Source organism: Gallinula chloropus (genome assembly GCF_964237585.1).
Source record: "Gallinula chloropus genome assembly, chromosome: 15".
NCBI classification, from domain to species: domain Eukaryota; kingdom Metazoa; phylum Chordata; class Aves; order Gruiformes; family Rallidae; genus Gallinula; species Gallinula chloropus.
Genome location: NC_140100.1, coordinates 17,584,490 through 17,607,102, shown reverse-complemented (window position 1 = coordinate 17,607,102; position 22,613 = coordinate 17,584,490). Strand labels below are relative to the sequence as shown.

Below are 22,613 nucleotides of genomic sequence, written 5' to 3'. Positions count from 1 at the left end.
ATAGCCATGTCTTACAAAGAACATGATCCAAAAAATATATAAATAAATAAAAACCTTAAACATTCTTACATGGATTTTAAAGAACAGAATACATGTTAAAAACTTCAGTAATTTATATCAATTTTAAGCAATACTTTATATACAATGGAAAAAAGACATGCATAGTCCAAATACAATGTTGAAAACAGCATTTTCATAACAAAAAACCCAAACACTAAGTGTTAATACCATGTACATGAATTCAAGAAGGACCACCCTTTTTTGTCTGTTGCACACAGTTTATTTAACAATATGATATTATAAGTAAGAAATGAGTTTTTTTTTCTTTTTTTTTACCATTCTATACAGTGATTGAATCTTCTTGGATTTTCTTATTTATAGTAATTATAGAGCTTGCATGATTTACACTAGAATTGCTTTTCCTCATTTCAAGTTTCACACAGAAGAAAGAAAGAAAAGAATGCTTCTTCTCTATTCAAATCAGCACGGCCTAAGAGTGATCATCCCTATTTTCATCTAAAACCAGTTTTAATCAGAGAAACAAAGCAACAATTTCTACATCTGCAAGACAAGGGGGGGTTGGCGTTGGCCGGTGTGTGGTGGTGTGTGCAAGAGTCAGTTCCTATCTGTCGGGGTAATACTTCAAACGCCTGCAGAGTTCGCTATAGAAAACAAAACCTCCCCGCAACGTGGCAAAGTTACTGGGGTACATTGATATTGTTGCATTATTTCAGGAAACAGTTTCTGAATATTATTTTGTGGTTTGTTTTGTTTTTTTTTTAAATCTTCTTTTTTTAAACGCAAAACGTTGAAAGTTTTGGAAATACAAATAAAAAATATGAATATCATGAACTTGTGGTTTGTTTGGTTTTGTTTTTTTCCCCGTTTAAAAAAAAAAAAGAAAAAGGTATGAGTCAACAGCAACAAAAAAATAAAAACCAAAGAAAAAAACAACCCCACAAAAGAGACCAGATATTTTAACCGCCTGGCTTTAACAAAAAAATATATTCTTTGTATTGTTTTTCTTTTCTTTTTTTTTTTTCTTTTTTCTTTTTTTTTTTTTAAACAGCAATTCGTTCTTCCATGTGTAGGAAGCAGCAGTTCCATCTAGGCTCCAAAACAACCCAGATGTCTGAATTTTTTCAGTACAAAATGTCCCAAGAACACGAAAGGAAAAACAACAAACAAAAAAAAAAAAAAAAAAAAAAAGAAAAAGTAATGATGCTCCCATAATGCTACAAACCCTCCACAAATTTTTCTAATGTGTCCCCGGTGGTGTCCCCGACCAGAGACAACTCGTTAGACAACGCGCTCCTGCTGGGGGTGTTGAGTTGTGGAAGCATTGCACTCTGTTCTGGGTTGCCCAAGTGTCCCTGATCCATGGAGCTAGCCATAGTGACTGCGAGTCCTGGGTGGGGGGAGCCAGTCTGGGGAGACACGTGGTGAGGTGACGGCTGGGGCTGTATCCTGGGTGACGGGCTGGAATGTGGCGGCTGGGACTGGGGACGGGGAGACTGAACAGGTGCTGGGGACCGCACCTGGTTGCTGAGGGAGGTGGCGATCTGCTGGCCAGGGAGATGAGACGCCTGCGGTTGTCCTGAGAGCATGTGCTGCTGTGGGCTCATGGGGTTCGGCTGCCCAGGGGACCCTATCTGCTGTTTCATCTGCTGCTGCTGCAGGATGCGCTGCTGCAGGGCTTGCTGGATGTTGGGGGTGCCGTCCGCCCCCAGGCCGGGCTGGCCCATCTGGTTCAGCTGCCCCATCTGAGCCATCTGTCCCATGGACCCCCCCTGTATTGAGAGATGCTGCTGCATCCGCTGCTGCTGCATGGCTTGAGGGTAACCTCCAGGGCCCTGTGGCTGCTGGAACTGGTTGTGTCCTGCCATCCCTCCTGCCATGCCGGCCCCTCCTTGCTGCTGCTGCTGCTGTTGCTGCTGCTGCAGCAGCTGCCGCCTCAGCATTTCTCTGTACTGCGGGCTCATGTTGGCCATGCTAGGGTTGTGGCCGGGGTTCATGATGTTGATCGCTTGTCCCTGGGGGTTCATGGCTCCTATCCCTTGCTGCTGGGGAGGAACGCTGGGTCTCTGCACTCCTGCTTGCATCGCGTTCATGTTCTGCAATCCTGCTTGAGCGTGCATGCCCGGCTGCTGCATGCCCGTCTGCGGCTGCTGCATCCCAGGCTGGGGCTGTATGCCTGCCTGTGGCTGCATCCCAGGCTGGTTAGCCACGTATTTGGCCGTTCTTTGCTTTATAAAGGCTGCCATAAGCTGCGGGTTGGATTTCAGGATGTTAAGAACCTGCTGTTGCTGCTGCGGAGAACTGGGCGATTTCAGGGTCCTCAGTAAGTCCTGAAGTGCATTTGGGGGGATGCTCCGTGGTGGCTGCTGCACACCTGGCATCCTCGGCCCAGCCACTGCTTGTGGCGTGGCCATGGGCATAACCGGCCTCGCCATTCCTGGCTGCATGGGTTGCTGCTGCGGCATGGGGGGTGACTGCCACTGCCCAGGCTGCATGTTGGGCATCACGGGGCCGCTCACTGGGTTGGGCCGGGGTACATTCATGCTGACTTGCTGCATCTGGTTCACTGAACCCACCGCCGGGTTCACTAGCCCCGGGCGACCAGGAGGCAAACCATTGTTGATGTTGTTGACCCTGTAGAGCTGCTGCTGCTGCTGGGCAGCTTCTCTCTCGATCTGCCGAGCCGCTTCCACCGCAGCCGGCGGCGGCTGAGCCGGAGGCGGAGGCGCGGAAACCGGGTTTGCAGGTTTTCCTGTTGAAACAGTAGTAGGGGGCTGAGTTCTGGACACGCTGGGAAAGCCAGCCGGTGACATACTTACAGGGGAAGGCTGGGGCTGGGGAGGAGGCTGCGGCGTCTGCGGTGTACTTGGCTGCTGCGTAGGGGTTCCAGGCGTTGCTGAGGTAGGAGAAGGCAAACTTTGCTGAGGCACGTTTCGGGTGTTCATGGTAGCCATCCTTCTGCGCATGAGCTGAGCCTGCTGCAGGCGGTGCTGGATCTGCTGCTGTCGAAGCTTGTGTTTGATATTGAGACAGAATGGCACGGGGCATTTGTTCTCTTGGCAGTGTTTGGCATGGTAGCAGCACAGAGCTATGAGCTGTTTGCACACCGGGCAGCCGCCGTTGGTCTTGCGCTTGCAGCCCTTGGTGTGCTGGACAACCCGCTTCATCTTCTGGCAGGACGGCAGCGAGCAGTTTGCATTGCGGCACTGGCAGGCGTGCACAAGGGACTGAATGCAGCGCTGGATGCTCAGCCGTCGCGACTCCTGGGGGCTCTTTGACTGTTGCTCTCCTTGGCTGTTGCTCTCATCATCCAGGCCCAGGCCCCACTTCACCATCTTGTGGTCGTGGCTCTTAGTGTTGTAGCAGTTAATACAGAGGTCATAGTCCTGCAAGCAAAGGAAACCAGACTTGAGTTGTGTACCCAGCACTGACCATACCCCGCCGTGAAGCCACAAGTCCCAGCCACGGTGGGGAACACCTGTGGCTGGGTCTTTGCTTTATTCCATGCCAGAGTCTGGCAGGATTTGGGGATTTCTGGTTTTCCCTTTTGATCACAGGCACTGTTTACTTTCCTGTGATGTCTACTGGGGCACCTACATAAGGAGGGCCAAAGCCTCCAAGAGCCAGCCAAACCTACCGTGGCTGCCTGCGCAGCAGGGCTGGCTCTCCAGGTAGCCGGCTTGGTGCAGCTACCGACTAACAATCACTACCCTGCAATATGTGATTTTAAGATCTCCAAACCAACCCTTGAATTGAGTGCAGGTTTCAGGCCAGGACAGAGACTTACCTGAAAACCTGCTCATTCCCCCCCATTTTCGCTGCCCTGTCCTCTCTGCACAGGAGGAAAGGCACTCCCTTCCACAAGGAGCAACGTGAAGGACGTACCTCCTTCCACCACGTAATTCCCCCAGTGTGTATAACCTGTTTCCTGCAGCCTTGCCTCAAGAAGAGGCCCTGTTCAACACTTTCCTCAGAGGGATTAATTAAGACTCTTCCTCTGCAAAGCTGGCAATCACTTGGCAGCGTAAAAACCAGGCTGCACTTAGTAACATTTTTTGGGGGGTTCAGCTACAGCCAGAGGTCATCACAAGCCCTGCAGAGGCTGCCTTCTCCTCAAGTCCACCTGTGTAACTCCACACACAATTGCTCTCTGACACAGCTCAGTGGAGGTGATGCTGTACAAGCAGCAGTCATTAAAAGCATCAAGCCAGGTTAGGAAGCAATCATTTGGGCTGATCTGAGGGGTATGCTGCCACTACTGCTGGGCTGAGGAGACAACGAGCTGTGTGTGTCAGCCACCTCACCCAGCTTTGTGGCAGCCTGGACTTGTGCCCAGCTGCTCTCTTAAAACACCAAGTACCACGTCCAAAGTGGAATGAAAACGAAAGCTTCCTTGCAGAAAGGGCCACTGACTTCTCCCATGGGCATGTTTAATGCAGTCAAGTTCGTGCCCTGAGGATCCCGACATCCACACCCCTGCCACCCAGCCCTGAAGGGCTTTACCTTTAAATTAAAAACTCATCAATGCAGAGAAGCCACAGTGGAGTAAGTGCTGCAGCAGCAGCCATTCCAGAGTACTGGTGCCTTCCGTGGCAAGACACTAAGGAGGCACTCAGCTGAGAAGAGGTACCACTGTGGCAGTCACCTCCTCATGAGGCTTAGCAGCCCTTCTGTCAGGGCAGGCTTAATTTGGAGGAACTTTGGGCAACATAAAAAGAAATTTGAGCTTGGCTGTTGGGCAAGAGCAAGCAGAAGTCTCCAGGGATGTACACCTACCTCACAGACAGTGCAATGCCACCTTGTTTCCACATGATGCTTGCACTCATTGCACGTATAGACGAAGCGATCCTGCCCTTGAGTGTGCAGCTCCACCAGCATGCAGAGCGTGGACCACTTGGAGCGGCGTAGTGAGGAGAACTCCCAGTGCTTATCTCTGGCTAAGGTGAGGAAGGCATCCCGCCCATCCATCAGGTCACAGCTAAGTAATGGATCAGGGTCCACAATGGGAGGCAGAGTGTTAATTACAGGCCCAGCATGTAAATGAATCACAAAAAAGACCTGCAGATAAATGGGGGGGAAAAGAACAAGATCAGTGAGGTTAGATAAGCTTGCAGGGAAAAGCTCTGTTGCAGGGGCAATGTGCTACAAATGTTATCCAATTAACTCAGTTCAGGCTAATCTCTTCCAAGATGTTGTTACACAACAGAAAGAAATTCTAGTGCAATCAACAAGCTTTACTCCTCCTGATTTTTCAGTTCTATCATCCTGTCTGGATTTACAGGGAATAAAACCCTGCTCTTTACCCAGCACATTTTGGCAGTACCTCTTTATGCTTCTCCATAGTGGCATAGAGCTTCTGAGACAGATCATTGGACACGTTTGGCATGCTGGGTTTCTTCTTGTTAGCTCTGCTGATGCTGCTCTTATTCTTGTTGGTTTTTTTGTTGTTCTTTTTCTTGGCATTTTTGCTGTCACCCTGGCTTCCCTGCAAGAAAGGCAAAGAGGTTGTGCTTTAGAGCTCTCTCCCAGTCACTGCAGCTGAAAGTGAAAACACTTCTGTTGTCAATAACAGAACTTTGACCCAATGCAAGTCAGCCATAATGTGTTAAACATATCCTACCTTGCAGGGAAAATCACAAGCCAAACCAACACAAACACTGTTTAAAACCAGATTTTTAAAGTATGCATATTCAGTAAATAATCTGTATCTTACACTTGTGTTTTTTCCTTCTCAGACACTCTGTGCTGCAGCTTCCACTGCCTGTTTTACAAGCAAATCTTAGATATCAGATGATAAAATGAGATACAAATAAACTGGACTTAAAAATTTCCAGAAGTACAGGACTTTGCTTTGTTGTTGCATTTGGGGTTTCACACCCTTACTCAACCTTTCATCTGATGCTTTCTGTTCGGTTTTACTGAACAAATTCAGGGCTAGTACACAAGAAAGAACATCTGACATTTCCAACTTGTGAAACTGAATCATAGAATCCCAGACTGGTCTGGGTTGGGAGGGACCCCAAGGGTCACAGAGCTCGAGTCCCCTGCCACAGGCAGGGCCACCAACCTCCAGGCCTGGAGCTACACAAGGTTGCCCAGGGCCCCAGCCAACCTGGCCTTGAACACCCCCAGGGATGGGGCATCCAGCATCTGGGCAGCCTGTTCCAGCCCCTCACCACTCTCTCTGGAAAGAATTTCCCCCTAATATCTCCTCTAACCCTTCCCTCCTTCAGCTTCACTCCATCCCCCTTGTCCTGCCAGTCTCTGCCCTTTAACAAGCTGATTCCCTCCTGTTTCTCTGCTCCCTTCAGGGACTGGAAGGCTGCAATGAGGTCCCCCCACAGCCTTCTCTTCTCCAGGCTGACCCAGCCCAGCTCCCTCAGCCTCTCTCTGTAGGGGAGCTGCTCCAGCCCTCTGAGCATCTCCGTGGCCATCCATCCTGAGACCTCCTGCTGTGCACACAACTCCAAAAAACCCCCCAAACCCTCACTTGGGCCCAAGTTACAACCCAGGCCACAATGACCATCTACTGAATACAGGATGTAAATAATGAGAGCAAAAAATAGCAGAGGCTGCTATTTAGATGACCTGTGAAAACACAAATAACTTTTAGACTTCTCATGTCCTTGGAGGAGAAACACCCCAGCCTGCAGCAGGGAGCTCACCACTGGCACAGACCCCCTGCACTGCCAAGGGGTTGGGTATCTGAATGGTAACAACAAGCCACCAAAATACTCTGATACATATACACACAGAGGCAAAGAAGTGTCATGGATACGATGTACCAGCACATACAGTTTATCCACAAGCATGTTTATTCAGAAAGACAAAACCCACTCTGGCTGAAGGAAGCAGTCTCATGTCCAGGCTGGTGCCATCACTCCCTGCCACCAGCTCGGCTCCCATGGAATCCCCTGTCCTACCTTGGCTCCCTCTGTAACCAGCTCTGATGTTTGGAAATTAAGATTAAAAAAACCTGTTTGGAAATGCAAATGACACTATTTTATGGGAAACCAGACGGAGGTCTAAGGGATTTGAAGATGAAGTGAGCTACTCTATGTTCCCCAATGTGATTTCTTTCCCCCAAATCTTCTAACCCACTGATGGATTTAGGGCATGTCCTCCTTTGTTCACACATTCCAGAGCAGCAACATCCACTTTAAAACAGAAACACCAAAAGGAGCAATGGATAGAACTCAGCTGACCACAGAATTTTAAGTTTTCTTCCTAAGCCACTTTCAATATGTTTAAATTTTGCCCACTGTACAGAGATATTCCAAAGTGCTTTGGGAAGTTTTAAGATTGCTTTTGTAGGACTTCATTTCGATGGCACTGAACAGATCCAGCCAAGGTCACCAGAGATCCTGGTACCTCAGCCAGCCCTGTCCCCCCAGAACCTCTCTCAGGAACTGCTGAATATCTGCCAACTCTTTAGACTCTAACTAATCCTCACTATGACTTTTAAGCAGCTCTCTCCCCACATACAAAGTTTAAGCCCAAGAGTTTAAGACAAGACAGACACATTCTGCACCATCTCTGCTGCTGGGTGTGGGGATCCCCACTGCTGAGCTGTTCCCTCCATAACGTGACACAAGTTTGAGTGGCTGCACTGGGGAAACACAGACTGGGGTGAGTGAAAAGGGCCCTCAGACACCCCCACCAGCCCAGGGTGCCCCAAGCCCCATCCAACCTGGCCTTGAACCCTGCCAGGGATCCAGGGGCAGTCCCAGTTTTTCTGGGCACCCTGTGCCAGGTCCTGCCCCCTCCCCAGGAAGGATTTCTGCCCCCAGCCCCTCCCCAGCTGCCCTCCTGCAGCTGAAGGCCATTATCACTCATCCCATCACAAGTGGAGTTCTCACACTGTTAATTTAATTTCTTTCTCCAAGACAAGTGGCAGAGACCCCTCTGTCACATTTTTTGTTGCATTCTGGGATGACATCCTTGGCAACTTGGATGCAGATTTTGATGTCCTGCCACCCCAGGGAGCACCCATGGCATTAAGTGGGGCCACAGGGATGTCACCAACCCAGGCTGCACCTTCTCACTTCAGTCAGGCAGCTTGGGCAAGTTTCACAGGTACCTGTTCTGGGCCTTTTCAAAAGCCCTTTTCCCCCCTCTCAGCTGCAGAGGTGTACACCAGTGTTTTCACTGGAGAGGCATGCCAGGATGTACTGAAAGCTGTGCTGTCAGCAGAAGAGGACTGCAACTTCAACCTTCCAGCCTTGTCTTCCAGTTACTTTCACACTGCTGTGTTTGTTGAGTATTTCAGTATGAAGTTACAATCAGAAGGAACAAGGGGAGAGCAAGGAACTTCATGGTCCCATAGAAAGCACACATTGAAAGGGCTGCTGAGGCTTAAGGGAACGGATGGCACAGCAGAATGGACAGCAGGGTCTGTTATGCATGTCCAACACACTGGATGCAAACTGCCACAGCATCTAAGCTCAAGAGTCCTGCCCCAGTTAAGAGGTTTTGGCTCCTCCCCAGCCTGTTAAGACTTCACATTTTCTTACTAGATTTGTTTTCTAAACACCTTGCTGTACATTACAAGTAAAAGGGCCAGTATAGAAGTGTTAAGGCCATTTGGGTACTGATACAATCAAGATACAATTAAAAATTGATAATGAAATTCTGGACAGGACCCTGAGAAAGTGGTTTGTACAGCTAAAAGAGAACAGAAAAGCAAAGAGAGAACGCTGGTGAAGGGACATCACCACCAGGATCAGCATTTCACACCAATGAATTACACAGCTTGTAATAAATACTTCTCAATTTCAGCCCCCTACAACAAGTACCTCTGCCTAAATAACAGCCAAATTTAATTCAGCTTTGAGAAATAGAGCATCTTCCAAAATGGAAATACCAAGGTGATTTGCAAAGGTGTGAACCAGCAGCTCAGCCAAATGACTGCAAACAAATGCAGCAGTCATGATGGGATCCAAAAGCAGATGAACCATTTCTGAGAACAGAGCTGCTGAACTGACATAACTGACTTCTGATTCTGTTACTAAGAAGCCATCAGCTTGCTGTTGAAGAAAGGCAGAAACACAGGGTAAAAGGAATCTAGATGTAACACCTGGTGTGAATACCCTCTGTTCCAGTTTACTGAATGTGAACTCCCTAATTTATGACAGCATTGTCAGCCTTGTGAGCCAGAAGCAAATGCAGCAGTTGAAGTTCACTCACCTCTGTTGTTTCACTAGCTGCAGTGCTTTCTTCCTTTTTCCTTTCTTCCTCTTCCTGCTCCAGCTCCTTAATGCTTTCTTCCAGCACATTGGGCCAGAAATCACCTTCGAAGTAAGGCAGCTCCTTGGCACTTGTCAGCCTGTCCTCAGTTGCTTGTTTGAAGATGTCCTGTTTGGCATTATCACACAGTACCACAGGTAAGTGAAGACCACTTAGGATAGAACCAGAGACATGACCCCATCCAACTCTGAACAGCCACAACCTCACTCCCAGCCCATGGTCTGCTCCTGGCACGGCTCCTTTTCTGGGCATGGCTCAAACAGCTGGCCTGGCAACACCTTAACAGCCCCACTCCTCTCTCAGAACGACAGCTGCTGGGGCTCTCCCTAACCTCTGTCTGCCACCACGGGGGAGACTAGAACACCCTTGGAAAATAGAATAAACTCTCCTGTAGAAACTCAAAGCCCACACACTTGGCTTTTCCTAGACGGCTTGTGGACAAGAGCAGGGATTGTTCTTGTGACAGCAGGTGAAGCTCTGTGGACCACCTGGCTAGATAGCCCAGGGACCACTGAGAGCAGGCATTTTACACAGCTGATCCAGAGGTGGGGTTTTTCACAGAACTGTAGGGGTTGGAAGGGACCTCAAGAGACCATCGAGTCCAACCCCCAAGTGTGTACAAGACCAGCCAGTGCTTTTTCTGGTTCATTTGAAGACCACCTTATCAGGACACACAGGCTTTGTAGCTCTCTGCTATTCTGGATCAGAGAACAAGGCTTGGTATATGCTGCTCTGTGCCACACATTCAGTAACTGTCCCTTGCAATCAAAACACTGATTCTTTCCCAGTGCTGCCACTGTCATTAAGAAATCCTTGTCAATTTGAGCACGCAAGGAGCAGCAAACACTACCCTGGCCATCATTACCTTGTTTCCTTGGGTACATGCCTGATATTCCCCAATCATGAAAATCATCCTTCCAAATGAAGGTGCTGTTTTATCAGCAGTATTTTTTGACTTCACACTTGTGGGGTGCAGTATGCCACCTCATCTTCCAGAATCACCAGAAAACAACTTCTGAAACCTTAATGAGCTACAGACTCCCTTGCCTAGAAGGCAGCAGTGAAAGGTAAGTACAGGAAGGCAGGTTCTTGCACACTTCTCTTCATGTAGAAACAAAACCCAAGGGATTTTTAGTCTGAGAGGCAGAACCTCCAGAAAGTGTAAGAAAATGAAGACATTACTTGAGAATAAAATCCCTTGTACAACACCACCATAACTTAATGTCTTACAAACCAGTATTAGCTGCCTTCAAATGAAAAGCCCCTAAGAACTAATTTAGGAAGTCAACAGCAACAAACCTTATAGTCATGAATGATTCTCTCAGCAAACGCCTTGTCCAGCATCTTCTTATACCATTCTTGCAAACGTTTGGGTTTGGGGATTTTCTGATCAGGGGGATGGCAATGAAAGATGTAGTCATCTCCTTCACTTGGGGGACAGGCCCAGATGTGTCCTGTCACATACCTGCATTGAACACACGACCAAAAAACCAGTTATAACCATTTCAATTATCTTAAGATTAACTCAGACCTCTGCCTTCCCTGCACTCCCCACCCAGCTTGCTTTCTCCTTTGTACCAAAGATCCTGAAGCAGTAACCTCCATTCAAACAGGGGATGAGAAAAGGTCTGGGATACAAGAATGAAGCTTAAACATCAAATGAACCTCTGATAAACAGCATCCTGACAACAGAAAAAACACCTTAGTGATAAAGTCTAAATTTCTCTCCACTGCAGAACAGATGTGTGTGTCTCATATCTCAGAGGGCAGAATTACAGAATCACAGGGGTTGGAAGGGACCTTGAGAGATCATCGTGTCCAACCCCCAGGAAGGAAAGACAGACTACCCCAAGTGAAAAGCTACTCAGCCTACTGGATAAGAAGAAGAAAAAGAAAAATGTTTTCTTTGCAAAGATCCCACTTACCCAAGTTTCTTCACGTACTCCAAATACCCAATGAGGATCTCATGATAGACTGCAGTGCGGAGGCACCGGGGGCGGAAGAAGTGGATGCTGTCGAGATAGGATATGTACACACGCCTGCACAACGAGAGGAGGACACGCGTCAGGCACGGCTGCTGAGGCCTGACCCGACACAGGCAGAGCCACAGAGAGCAGGGAGAAATTAATGACATCATTTTAATGCACATCTCAGCAGCTTAACATGGTATAAACAGTTCTCTAAGGGAAAAGATGGGAAGCATGTTTTTTTGGCAGCAAGAATATGCATCAAGAGGCAAAATTCATTAGAGAATAGAAAAAAAAACAACATTTGTGTTGTGATCACAGAATGGCATGGGTTAGAAGGGACCCCAAGGGTCACAGAGCTCCAACCCCCCTGCCACAGGCAGGGCCACCAACCTCCAGGCCTGGAGCTACACAAGGTTGTTCAGTGCCCCATCCAACCTGGCCTTGAACACCCCCAGGGATGGGGCACCCACCCCCTCTTTGGGCAGCCTGTGATATTTGTTTTCTCCTTCAAAGTCACCTGCGGTCTTACAGTTGGTCTTATTTGTGCCACAGAATTGAAAGGCATTTCCCACTCTTGAGTATCTGAGAACAGCCATTCAGGGAATGTGGCAAGAAGCTCCCTGTGCATGCAGTGGTGGTACAGAAGTAGGGGTACCTTGTATTTGGAGGGGGGCAGTCCGAGCCGTACTCCTGGACGTGCATGCCGAAGAAGCACACATCTACTCCATCAATCTCCTCAAATGCAAAGAGAGCTTTGGTACGGTAAGGGAAAGACTCTGACATCTCACCAGAATCCACAAATCTGATGGGGAAGGGGGGAGGCAGAACAGGAAAAAGAGAAAAAAGGAAAATAACAAAAAGCCAATTATTAAGCCAGTGTCCTACCAGAATGAGGAAATGTAATCTTTGACTCAAACAGTCCTGCAGGAGTTGAGCAGGGTCAGATCAGAGCTGTATTGAAAGAGGGAGCCCCACTGCCATAAAACTCCAAGACTGTTTTCATACAGTTAACATAGGACTGAAGAGGCAAGCACTGAGTAGAAGGGCATCCTCAGACACCACAGGACTTTAAATGTGTTGCAGAGTAGACAGCCCGATGCATTATGATGAAGCAATGCCATGTAAACACTGTCTTCATCAACTAAAGCCTAAATACTTCACAGAGTAAACCTTTTAGGCTTCTCATTTACAATAAAGCAAATTGAAAATAACTTCTGAAAGCTCAATACTTATAAACCACCTAACGAAGTCAAAGAACAGTACATAACAGGATCTCAGCAACCACTCCAAACCCAGTCAGGAGTTCTGTACTGCTACCCAAAGCATGGGCAGGCTCTCTCTCAAGATGTAGTAATCTGAAGTCATAGTATTACAGCCAAAACCAGGATGTCCCCCCTGTTACCCCCCAAAGAGTCACAACACAACTGTCACCTCCCCCAAATTCATTCACTACCTACCACACTTTCATAATCTGACTCAAGCCCAAGTTTCAATAACGTGCAAAGGGATGAAGGTGTGAATCAGCAGGGTCTGGCAGTGTTTAAGCAGGGACACATCGAAAGAAATTTAAAAATCTGTGATGAAGAGAACTGACCTGGATTTCATTCCTGGTTTAACTTCTACTGTCTTATCTGAACTTGCTACTACTCTGACAAAGACCTCTCCAGCTTCAGGGTGATTCTGCCTCCGCAAAAATTTGTTGACTCTGTCTTCCAAATGGTTTCCTAAACGTGTGGTCTGCAGCCCTGGAAAGGAAGGGAGAGAACAGGACAATGGGAACATTAATACCAGGGAAATCATCATGAAGTTCTGGGTGTTACCATGCTCCTCGGGTCTCGCCTCTCTGTGTGGCAGTGGGTTTCTCCCTTTGCTTTACCTCCACAGGAAAACGTGATGTTTGCATTCACACAGCCAAAATTAAAAAACCAAACCAAACCCAAGCAAACCCAGCCTTGTTTTTACCCAGGCCTTAAGTGCTCATACCCTACCATGAAAGCTAAAACCACTACAGTGGGAAAAATCCCTTGGTGAGTGAACTAACAAAGGCAGCTTTACATTGAGTTTTTACATTTGCAGGCTTGTTTTATGAACACTGCAAATGTTTTCCCCTAACAAAACCACTATCTGGCTGCCTGACAGAGATTACATCACTTTACAGATCTGGCTCCGTGCCACACCTTTTCAAGCAAGGCAAAGCAAATCAACAGAAATGAAAAGCCTTTTGACTTCAATGGAGATTTCATTGCTTTTTCTTTTCAGGAGAGCTTTTAGACTCCACAGCTACAGTAATCTGCACAGAAAGCCCAAATAGTTCTTGCACAGCGATAGAGGTCTTCACAAGTTCAAGTCCACACATTGTCCAGATCCCCTCTCTGTCTTTACATTTACAGTTAGCCTTTGTGGGGAGAGCTACTTTTGTAGTACTACAAGACCTGATGGTTTTCAAATAAATCCACAACAAATTACAGAAATTAAGATTTTGTTTAAATTAAGAAAACATGGGTGGCACCCTGTTCTGACTTGAAGATTTATGGCCACTTCTCTGATCCTGCTGTCCTTATTTCACTAACTATCGTTCCTGCTTCATTTTTAGGTCAATCTGCTACCTTTTCCAAAGCAATGGTGCAATCCACAGATGTTTGTTTCCCTAAGATGCTATGAATTTTCCTCTCTCCATTGCTTCATTTTTCAGTTGTTATTTGGCTACTGACACCGGGTGGTTGGTTCTTCCTGAGCACTGAGCTTGCAGGCAGAACACTGCAGTGAAATAGCTGTGCTAAGGTGTATTTTAGGCTCTGATTCTTGGTGAAAAAAGCCACGTTTACTCAAAGGAAAATCTCACTTTCTAAGGGATTTATACACTTGGGAGTTTTATTTACAATCTTGTTTAGTATCCTGTAGCCTATTGCCTTGTCCAGTGAGGTTCTGAGGTTATAACCAGCACAATCCCATCTAGGTATCATTTACCCAGGAGCTAGTAATTCACTTTGAAGGTAGGCTGAAGTAAAAACACACCAGGCCCTTTACCAATCCCAATGCACTTGCCTTTCCCAATGTTTTCCAGCCCAATACAATACATCAGGGTTTCTGTATCTAATAGAAGTGGGGTGATTTTAAAGGAAATCAAAATAATTTTAAAGAAAATTCACAAACACTTTGAGGAAATACATTAGTTTAGTTGATTTTTCCAGAAGACAAACAGGGGAAAAAAAAAGAAATGGCTCAGTTTCAACTAATCAGTTGGTACATTTTTAGAAAGCCATTTTATTTAACTCTGCTGTCTTCTTGTGTTGTCATTTTATCATCTTTCCAATGCTAAGCAACCAAAGGATATCTGCTTCCTTCCTTATGCTGCAATGCATTAAGACTTGAAAAAACAAACAACAAAAAAAGACCAGATAGGAAGATAAAAGAAATAGGCAGCATTGAGATTAGATGCACTCTAAAAGCTGCATATTTTGCTGTGTAAATGTGCAAATTCTTTCAGAAAGCAACTGGATTTTGGTTCTTGGACACCTCCCAGGGAAGTGGTGGCTGCCTCCTCCCTGGAGGTGTTCAAGGCCGGGCTGGACAGGGCCTTGAGCAGCAGGGGGGTTGGGACTTGATCATCTTTGGGGTCCCTTCCAACCCAAACCTTGCTATGATTCTAACATACAGAACTCCACTAAAAGCTCAGGTCTCAGTGAACGCTGTGATGCAAACTCAACAACTGGCATTCACACTGGTGACCACATCACAGGCCTTCAGGCCGCCCAGGCCCAGCAGCTCTGCTGCAGCAGCAATGCCCAGGTATTTGTGACTGGATGAGACCCTGGGCAGGGAAGGAGAAAGTTGGATTTTTGGCATACTGTGACTTTTTGTCAGGAAGCTACTTTGGGTGCCATCTTTTGTCACATTAGCTAGCAGTTAAGCAGCATTTGTGTAAGAAAAAGGCTCCCAAAGTTGGGCATTGCACAGCATCACCCAGCTGTACCCTGGCTCACTGGTTCTGGAGCGCTGTCAGTCAGCTCTGTGCAATGTAGCTCATGATGTGGTTAAGATACTTAATGCAGATCAGGAATATGAATGCTGCCATAACAGCAGAGCAGCAGCTTCCATCTGAGGACATGCTACCTTGTTTACTAGCAGTTGTGCCAGCACGTTTGAGTGGGCATCGAAATACTGATGGGAAGTCCATAAGCAAAGGGGTTTTATGGGGACAGAAAGAGGAGGGGAATCACGTTGGTGTTTCAGACTTTCATTGCCCGTATTTGTTTCTCAGCCAGTCTGACAACAAACAGGCTTTCTTTCTCCATTCCTATGTTTCCACTAGAGCACCATTAAGGACAAGTGATCTCCCAAGCAGAGCCCACCAGTGGATTAGCACTGCTGGCAGGACTCAAATCAGCACAGGAAAAAGAAAACAAGATTTTCAAACAGCTGGGAAGGGAGAAAGAAGAGATCAGTGAGAAGGAAAAGCACACCATCATTTCCCTGTCCAGATCCCCACAGAACAGAAGGATGGCCTTAAATACTGGTTACTCAAACCCTTAAGCAACATCACAGAACAACTTCAGACATCCAAGGAACCACATCCTTACTTGAGACAATTTCCATGAATACATGCTGTGAAGGCAGCATAGAATAGAAGAGACGTATTTAAAAATGGTTACCTGAAACTACAGTTTTATTTCATGGTTTTATTAACATTCTCTTTCAATTTTAACCTGTTTTAATGAAACTAATTTTAAGCTTTTTAGCAATCCCACCTTGTGTGCGTCAGGTTACTCCAGAGACCGTTTTGATTGTGGTAACCTAATGTGTCTCGTACAGCATTATCATCTCCTAATTATCCCCTTCGAGTCTCTTATTATGCCATCAGCCACACACAAAGATCTCCACAAGTTCTGTCTAACGCAGCAGCACTCCTTTATTACAATTAGGAAGGTTTAGGCTCACAAAGTCAGAGCACAAGGCAATGCTCAGGCTTTCCAAGGAGCAAAGAACAAGAAGGGAGACTCAAGTGTACCTGCAAGTTCGAGTTATTCCCATGTGTGTCACCCTGTTTCTAAACCCACTTGGTTTCTCTATGCTGTGCCCCTGACACTGCACTATTGACGCCAGCCCCTTCTCTTCCCCCCACCCCAAACACAGAGGAGCAGAAGTTACCAGATTACATTCTCTGATGTTAACTGCAGGCACAGAGAGTGCCTGGAGAAGGACTAGGAGACTGAGACAACTTGACCTGGCAGCATCCAGCACTCTGGCAAGCGCACCTTTCAACAGGATTCTGACAGTGGTTACCCCCAAGAAAGATCTACAGACTTGGAGTACAGCTGGTTACTAATTCCAGAAGACAGTTCTTATACCCCAGTCCTCTCTAGAAGCAAGCTCTTCAAATACAGCAGTACTTGGCACACCAGAGTACACCTGAAGTGCGTTACGACTTGTTACTACACATCATCTGAAGGGCACAGAGGTGACAGTACATTACCAGAGTTTCCATGTTACATGGAAATATGTCTAAATATAGCCAGGAAAGTGCTCACAGCCTTATGCTCCCCCTGTTCCGTTTCCCCTTCTTTGTTACATCTTAGAAAAATAAGGACATAGAGACCAAATACCTCGAGCAGAATCCAGACTGACCATAGGCACATAAAGAACAGGTTTTTAAAATACTGCTTAAAGTTCTGACAGCCTTGGGCTACATGACTCCTCATGTTGCAAATGCTCCTGCCCTCCTTATCGTGACAGGGGAAAGCTTCAATCAAAAAGCTATTGGGGTGGCAGGGAGAAGATGGAAGTTGAAGACAAATGTAGAAATATGAAACTCACTTTTAGCACTGAATTTGTTTTCCTTGCGTGTTCTACCGGTTTTCTTCAGGCAATTATCACAGACAAACCTATCAAAGAGAAGAAATTGGCAACACTTTAGCATAAACACATTACTGGCTAGCTTACACCCAATGTTTGAACCCAGAATTTAAACATTGAAGTACAATGTATTTCTCTCTGGATTTGATCAGCTTCTATCACTCAGTTTTTGAGGCACTTAAAGCTTTATGAGCTGGTTTAATTCTATCAAGCAGTTACACCTGCAAGAGTGTTCTGTAGTATACAAACTTACTTCCAACCAGGAGTTAAAAGAAACCACAGAAATCTGTGTATCTGAACAATCAGTTTCATGCCCATTTTCACTCAAATACAATGAAATGAGACCCCAAACACCAAAACCAGATTTTATTTTGAACTGCTTTGCCCCTTTGTACTCAGTTCTCAAAAGGCACCAACTGCACATTGAAAGGCAAACGCACAAAGTCTTAAGACCAAGGTAGTTGATAGAATTATTATACAAAGGGTAAAAAAGCCTCACAAACATCTTACCCTGAAGGCCAAATAATATCATAATGTAATACACAAATCTGGTGCATCTTCCGACCACATTCCTTGCAGTCAACAAACCTGAGAAGAAAAAACAGCAAGCAATCACTCTGGCTGTTCAGCAAGCGATTTTCCAGAACTCAGGAAGAAAGAAGGACTTTCCAACCTTCTAACTAAGGACTGGAACAACTTCAGTAGGCTCAGCTTTATACATCACAGTTAAAAAAAAAAGAGAATTCAGATATACACCTGTCAATCTCCTAAGCAAATATATATATATAAATTGTAAAAGGGACTAATTTAACAGTGAGGAACGGGCTGTCTTGCACAAGCTTTTCCTGGATCTTATCTATCCTTTTCTAAGCAGAGTTCTGAGTTTTCCCAGCTTCACAGAATTCTGCTCAACAATACCTCTGCAGATTTATTTTTCAATTGTTGCAACAACTACAAGCTGACTAAATGGTTGCTCGACTTACTGTAAAAACTAGTCACTCGTGAACCACTGTGCCAAGAAAACATGTATTAGCTTGTCTGTGCCTGCATGGGTCTGTCATAGTCCTCTATTGGGTCAAAATACTATCTCAAAAATCTGGTTTTGGGTGGGATGGTTTTCCCACTCAAGGCTGCAGCACTGGTTATGAAGCCACACGCACTGGGGGCTGTCTTGGCAGTCTGTCTTTAAAGGTCTGGGTGAGGAGCTCAGTTTCGTATTTGAAAGATGCAGGGAGGAATCAGAATGTATTGTGTATCAAACTGCCAGAGAACAAAGCAGCAAGAGAGAATGTCCTTTCAGGTAGGTAAGGGTGGTAGGAAAAGTACCACAGTGCTACTAAGGAAAGGTTCAACTTGGGTTTTACTGAACTTCCCAAGCAATCGATGCAGGGGAGGAGGATGGCTCTTTCTGTGGATTAAGAAGTTGGTGAAGAGAAAAATGTTGTAGAAGCCTAGCTTAACCAGAGGGGGAAAGTGCCCAACTCCCACACAGGGAAAGGCTCTCTATGGCAGAGGAGCATTTTGGGGCAGGCATGCAGCACCTCATAGAACACACCTTAATACCCAATAAACACAACCAGAAACTACCCAACAGGCTCACACTTTCCTCTTGGGTATCAGGGGCTGACACCAAGTTTGTACGTTGTGCTACAAACTCTAGAGGAAGATTGTGCAGCCTGTTTGGGCAGAGCTGGGAGAAGGAGGAAGGCTTCCTTATTCACTGCCTGGCTTCTGAGCACTGGCTAATGGACAAGTGAAAATGATGGGATGATCTCAGCAAACACAACAGCCTGATACTTACGGCTCTGGATCTAGTGTGTCATTTTTCTTCTTTTCAAATTGATCCTTAGAGATGGTTCTAGAGACAAAGAGTTAATATGAAAACTCAGTGGTACCTTTGTTTCAGAAGCTGAGACAATATCATGCTTTTCTGAATTGCAGCAAAACAGCAAACCTCATGTCTGAAGAGAGCATATCAGTATTTTCTATTCAGAGAGAGCAATTCATTTTATTTTAGGCTACAGAAAATATTTTCCCATTTCACTTTCTGTGGAATTAAAAACAAAATAAGAAATAGCCACGTACACCCCTAAGTTTAAAGTAATGAAGAACAAGGGAAGCTACCATCAGTAAATCAGCCACCTTCTGAAACAGTCTGTACTCCTCAAACTGATTCAGTGATGTAGCTTAAGAGACCAGAGCATCAAAGCATCTTACTTTCTGGCCGGGCTCAAGAGAAGTTCTGTTTTCATGAAAAGCTGTGTTTCAAAAGCTGTGAGCTGTTGGGATTAGCCCAAGTGTTTAAGTTGAAAAGGTAACGGATTAGTGACATTTACTGACAGAGCTTCCATCCCATCATCCACCCCCCCCCCTCCATGTTAATCTAGTGTCTGCCCCCAACCTAAGGGCAGCTCTGTAACCTCTCCTATCAGTGAGAAAGCAGGCGTTCCCCCATGCACACTGCCACAGGGTTTTACTATCAAACCAGGACTCCACACCATCCCTCCTCTTTAACAGGACAACATGCAGAAGAAAGGAAGCGACTTACGTTTGAGGCTGGGAAGGGTCATCACCCAGGGTGACATTCTCCCCCTGGATTTCAGTGAAACACTTCTCACAGAAGTGATACCTGTCAGCAAGAAGGCCATATTTGGGTGAACTGGTCCAGCACAACATACAGCCACCCAAGCACGGAGCCACCAACCAGAGCAGGGCAGATCACCACGACGAAAGGGGGGGCGTTGTTGGTTGATTGATGGGTCAAGTGAGGACAATGAGGAGGAACAGAGGGGAGGGCAGGATTAGAGAACAGGGGAGGGAACAAACAGCACAGACGTAAGAGGTAAGACGCAAACACCAAGACAACACAGAGCAGAAAGCCAAGGCAAAGCACAGATTAGCATTCGGTCTCATTTTATACATTATTAACAAGTCGTCGGGCATCAGATTTAAAATTTGGGGAGGATTGATGAAGTAGCTACCAAGCTACATTTGTATAGGCTTCAAATTTAAAGAATTTGGATTTGATTTGCATTACTTTGGGAAAAAAAAATTCTCTTTGATTCCAGGCTTGGGAGTTTCCTTTGGGTGAAAAAACAGCCTGTCAAAAGGTTTTAAGAACACGTTTATCACAGATTTAAGTAATTAGAAAATATGCTGAAAGCATTTACTGATTGTCAGTAAAAACTGTAAGGCAGGAACAATTGGTATTGAAAGAGAGCTATAAAATGTAACATTCAGGAGTTATTTGACTGCAAGATTCAATGTGACCAATTGCTCAGCTAGTATTTTATATAAATGAAACCAAATCCATACTCTAGACAAACATTTAACAGAAATGCAATTATGGGTCAGAGTTTCCAGCCATTTATCTACATCAGTACAATATATGTATATATGTGAACAACATTAAATATTGTACATACATACAATATATTTATCAGGTACATTGAAGATGAGGAATTTAAGCTTTACAAATCAAATATGAAGTTAGGAACAATTTTTGGTCACTAGACCAAGAGCCAATCCAAGTTATACTCAGCAAAACCAACACTCCAGTTTAACAAACCAAGCTGAGTAAATTGGAATACAACTCTAGGAAAATACAATCTGCATTTGAAAACTAAAACAAAATTCTTAGTTACACAGATTTTGGGTTTGGCTTATTTTTGGTGGGGTTTTTGTTTGTTTGTTTCAGATGAACTGGAACCAAAGTTGTCAGGGTCATAAAAAAAAATAAAAAGAGGCTAAATGTTTGGAAAGGATATGAATTCACACATGAACAAAGGTAACAAAGAGAGGCCACAGCTGTAAAATGCAGAAAGGCCACAAAGGATCATCAAAATAAAGGAGCTTTATGGAGGATCAAGAGTGAGAGAGTGTAAGCAGCAACGGCAGCACAGTAAAAGGCAGGTTTAGTACTCAAACACTAGAACTGTAAGAATGGTAAGTATAAAAGGCATCCAACGAGACTCAATGTCACAATGAACCAACAACTCAAGGGATGGAGATTAATAACCACGGCAGCGAGCCCCTCCCGACACACACTCGCACACTCCCCTCAGGTGACAGGTCTCTGAGGCTGTGCTCTCCTGGGGGTAACAGAAGCCACCTATAGGCCTTTATTGACATGGAAGGATTAGAATCTCCCCCTGTGACAGGCGCTGGCCACGGTGTCACTGCTGGACATGCTCTACGTGCTGGTGAGACGCAGCGCGAGCGGGTCCTTCCGCAGCGCCCAGCCAATGGGGGGAGGCGGTTCCGCAGCGCAGCCTGCGTCACCCCGCACCGCAGCTGCCTCGCTGCTCGCACAGCCTCATTTACAAGAGCCTGAAAACTTCTGCAGACTCTGCCAGCTGGCTCAGGCTTCGAGAGCCACTCTGCTAGCCAAGAGCCACTTAAATGCAGCAGCACACTGGATACTCCCTCTGCTGTGGGACCGACCCAGGAAAAGGTGTGTTTGATTCCAGTTCCTACAGCCCACACTGACTTATCCACACAAGCACCTGACAGCGGGGCAGCTGCAACTCCGATAGCGACCACGTGAGCCGAGCGCCGCGCTCCCTGCCCAGAGGGCTGCTTGCCAGCCTACCAAAGCTAAACTGCAAGTGACTTCTGGGTCAGCTCAGCTAGGCTTAAACACATCACCCTCCCAAGGAAAACCAGGGCTTTTGGAGCTGAGAACACAATAGAACAAGGCCAGGAGGGAAAAAAAGAGTAACAGAAGTGTATTCCATTAATTTGTAACCATTAGGAATGAAAATATATTACAGTTATTACAGAGCAATATTACAAGAGAATTTCAGGAGTGGATACTGGCACTGCACCTCTTTCCCCTTGTTCCATACCCCCAAAATGACACATCTAATAATTAAAAAAGCCCCAACACCTAAACATAACAGGTTCAGAATTTTATATCCTTTCCCCCATTGTCCACATCCTTTGTCCTGTGATGTGCTGCTTCTAAGTTTATCTTCAAGTACAAATCCTCACTAATTACTTTCCTTACTAACAGGTTAACAGAGTGGGAAGGACTGAAACACGGGAGGGATTCTAACTCAGGAGCATGTAGCCAGTAAAAAAATCCATGGCCAAAGCTCCTATTAATACTTTGCTACATTGAAACAATCCCAGAAAAGTTTAATTCTGATTCATATTCAGAATCATTTATGGGCTTTCAAAGCACTCATGGAACCAAGCAACAAGGCTGCCTGTGACACTGGCTTTAAGTGACACCACAGAAATGCAACCAGCTCCACCAGCACTGATAATTTAGCCTCTGCTCAGGCTGCAGGAAGCTCAGTCCCACAGGGATGAGCTCTTCAGTTCGGCAGCATGGCAAGCACGTGCTCCAGCACTCAGCTGATCCAAAGGGGAGCACAAATCTAACACTAGCAAGAATCAAGCCTTCCACCCATGGTATTAAAATGAGGAAACAAAAATTGAAATACAGTGAAAATGAACATTTGTCCATAGAGTAACCAAGGTGAAGCAATACCACAACTTATTAGGAGCATGGACTCTCAG

General features: G+C 45.8%; 1 protein-coding gene across 1 annotated transcript in view; it reads right to left on the bottom strand.

Moving 5' to 3' along the window:
• Positions 1–766: 766 nt before the first annotated feature.
• Positions 767–22,613, bottom strand: part of CREBBP (CREB binding lysine acetyltransferase) — a 94,479-nt gene continuing 72,632 nt past the window's right edge. The window contains exons 20-31 of the mRNA XM_084271244.1: positions 19,636–19,716; positions 18,889–18,945; positions 17,598–17,675; positions 17,049–17,116; positions 12,829–12,979; positions 11,890–12,036; positions 11,190–11,303; positions 10,564–10,729; positions 9,205–9,372; positions 5,342–5,503; positions 4,795–5,076; positions 767–3,404 (exon numbers count right to left, since the gene is read on the bottom strand). Of these exons, the coding sequence (XP_084127370.1) occupies positions 1,236–3,404; positions 4,795–5,076; positions 5,342–5,503; positions 9,205–9,372; positions 10,564–10,729; positions 11,190–11,303; positions 11,890–12,036; positions 12,829–12,979; positions 17,049–17,116; positions 17,598–17,675; positions 18,889–18,945; positions 19,636–19,716 (3,643 nt within the window). The 3' untranslated portion in view covers positions 767–1,235. The remainder of the gene's footprint in view (positions 3,405–4,794; positions 5,077–5,341; positions 5,504–9,204; positions 9,373–10,563; positions 10,730–11,189; positions 11,304–11,889; positions 12,037–12,828; positions 12,980–17,048; positions 17,117–17,597; positions 17,676–18,888; positions 18,946–19,635; positions 19,717–22,613) is intronic.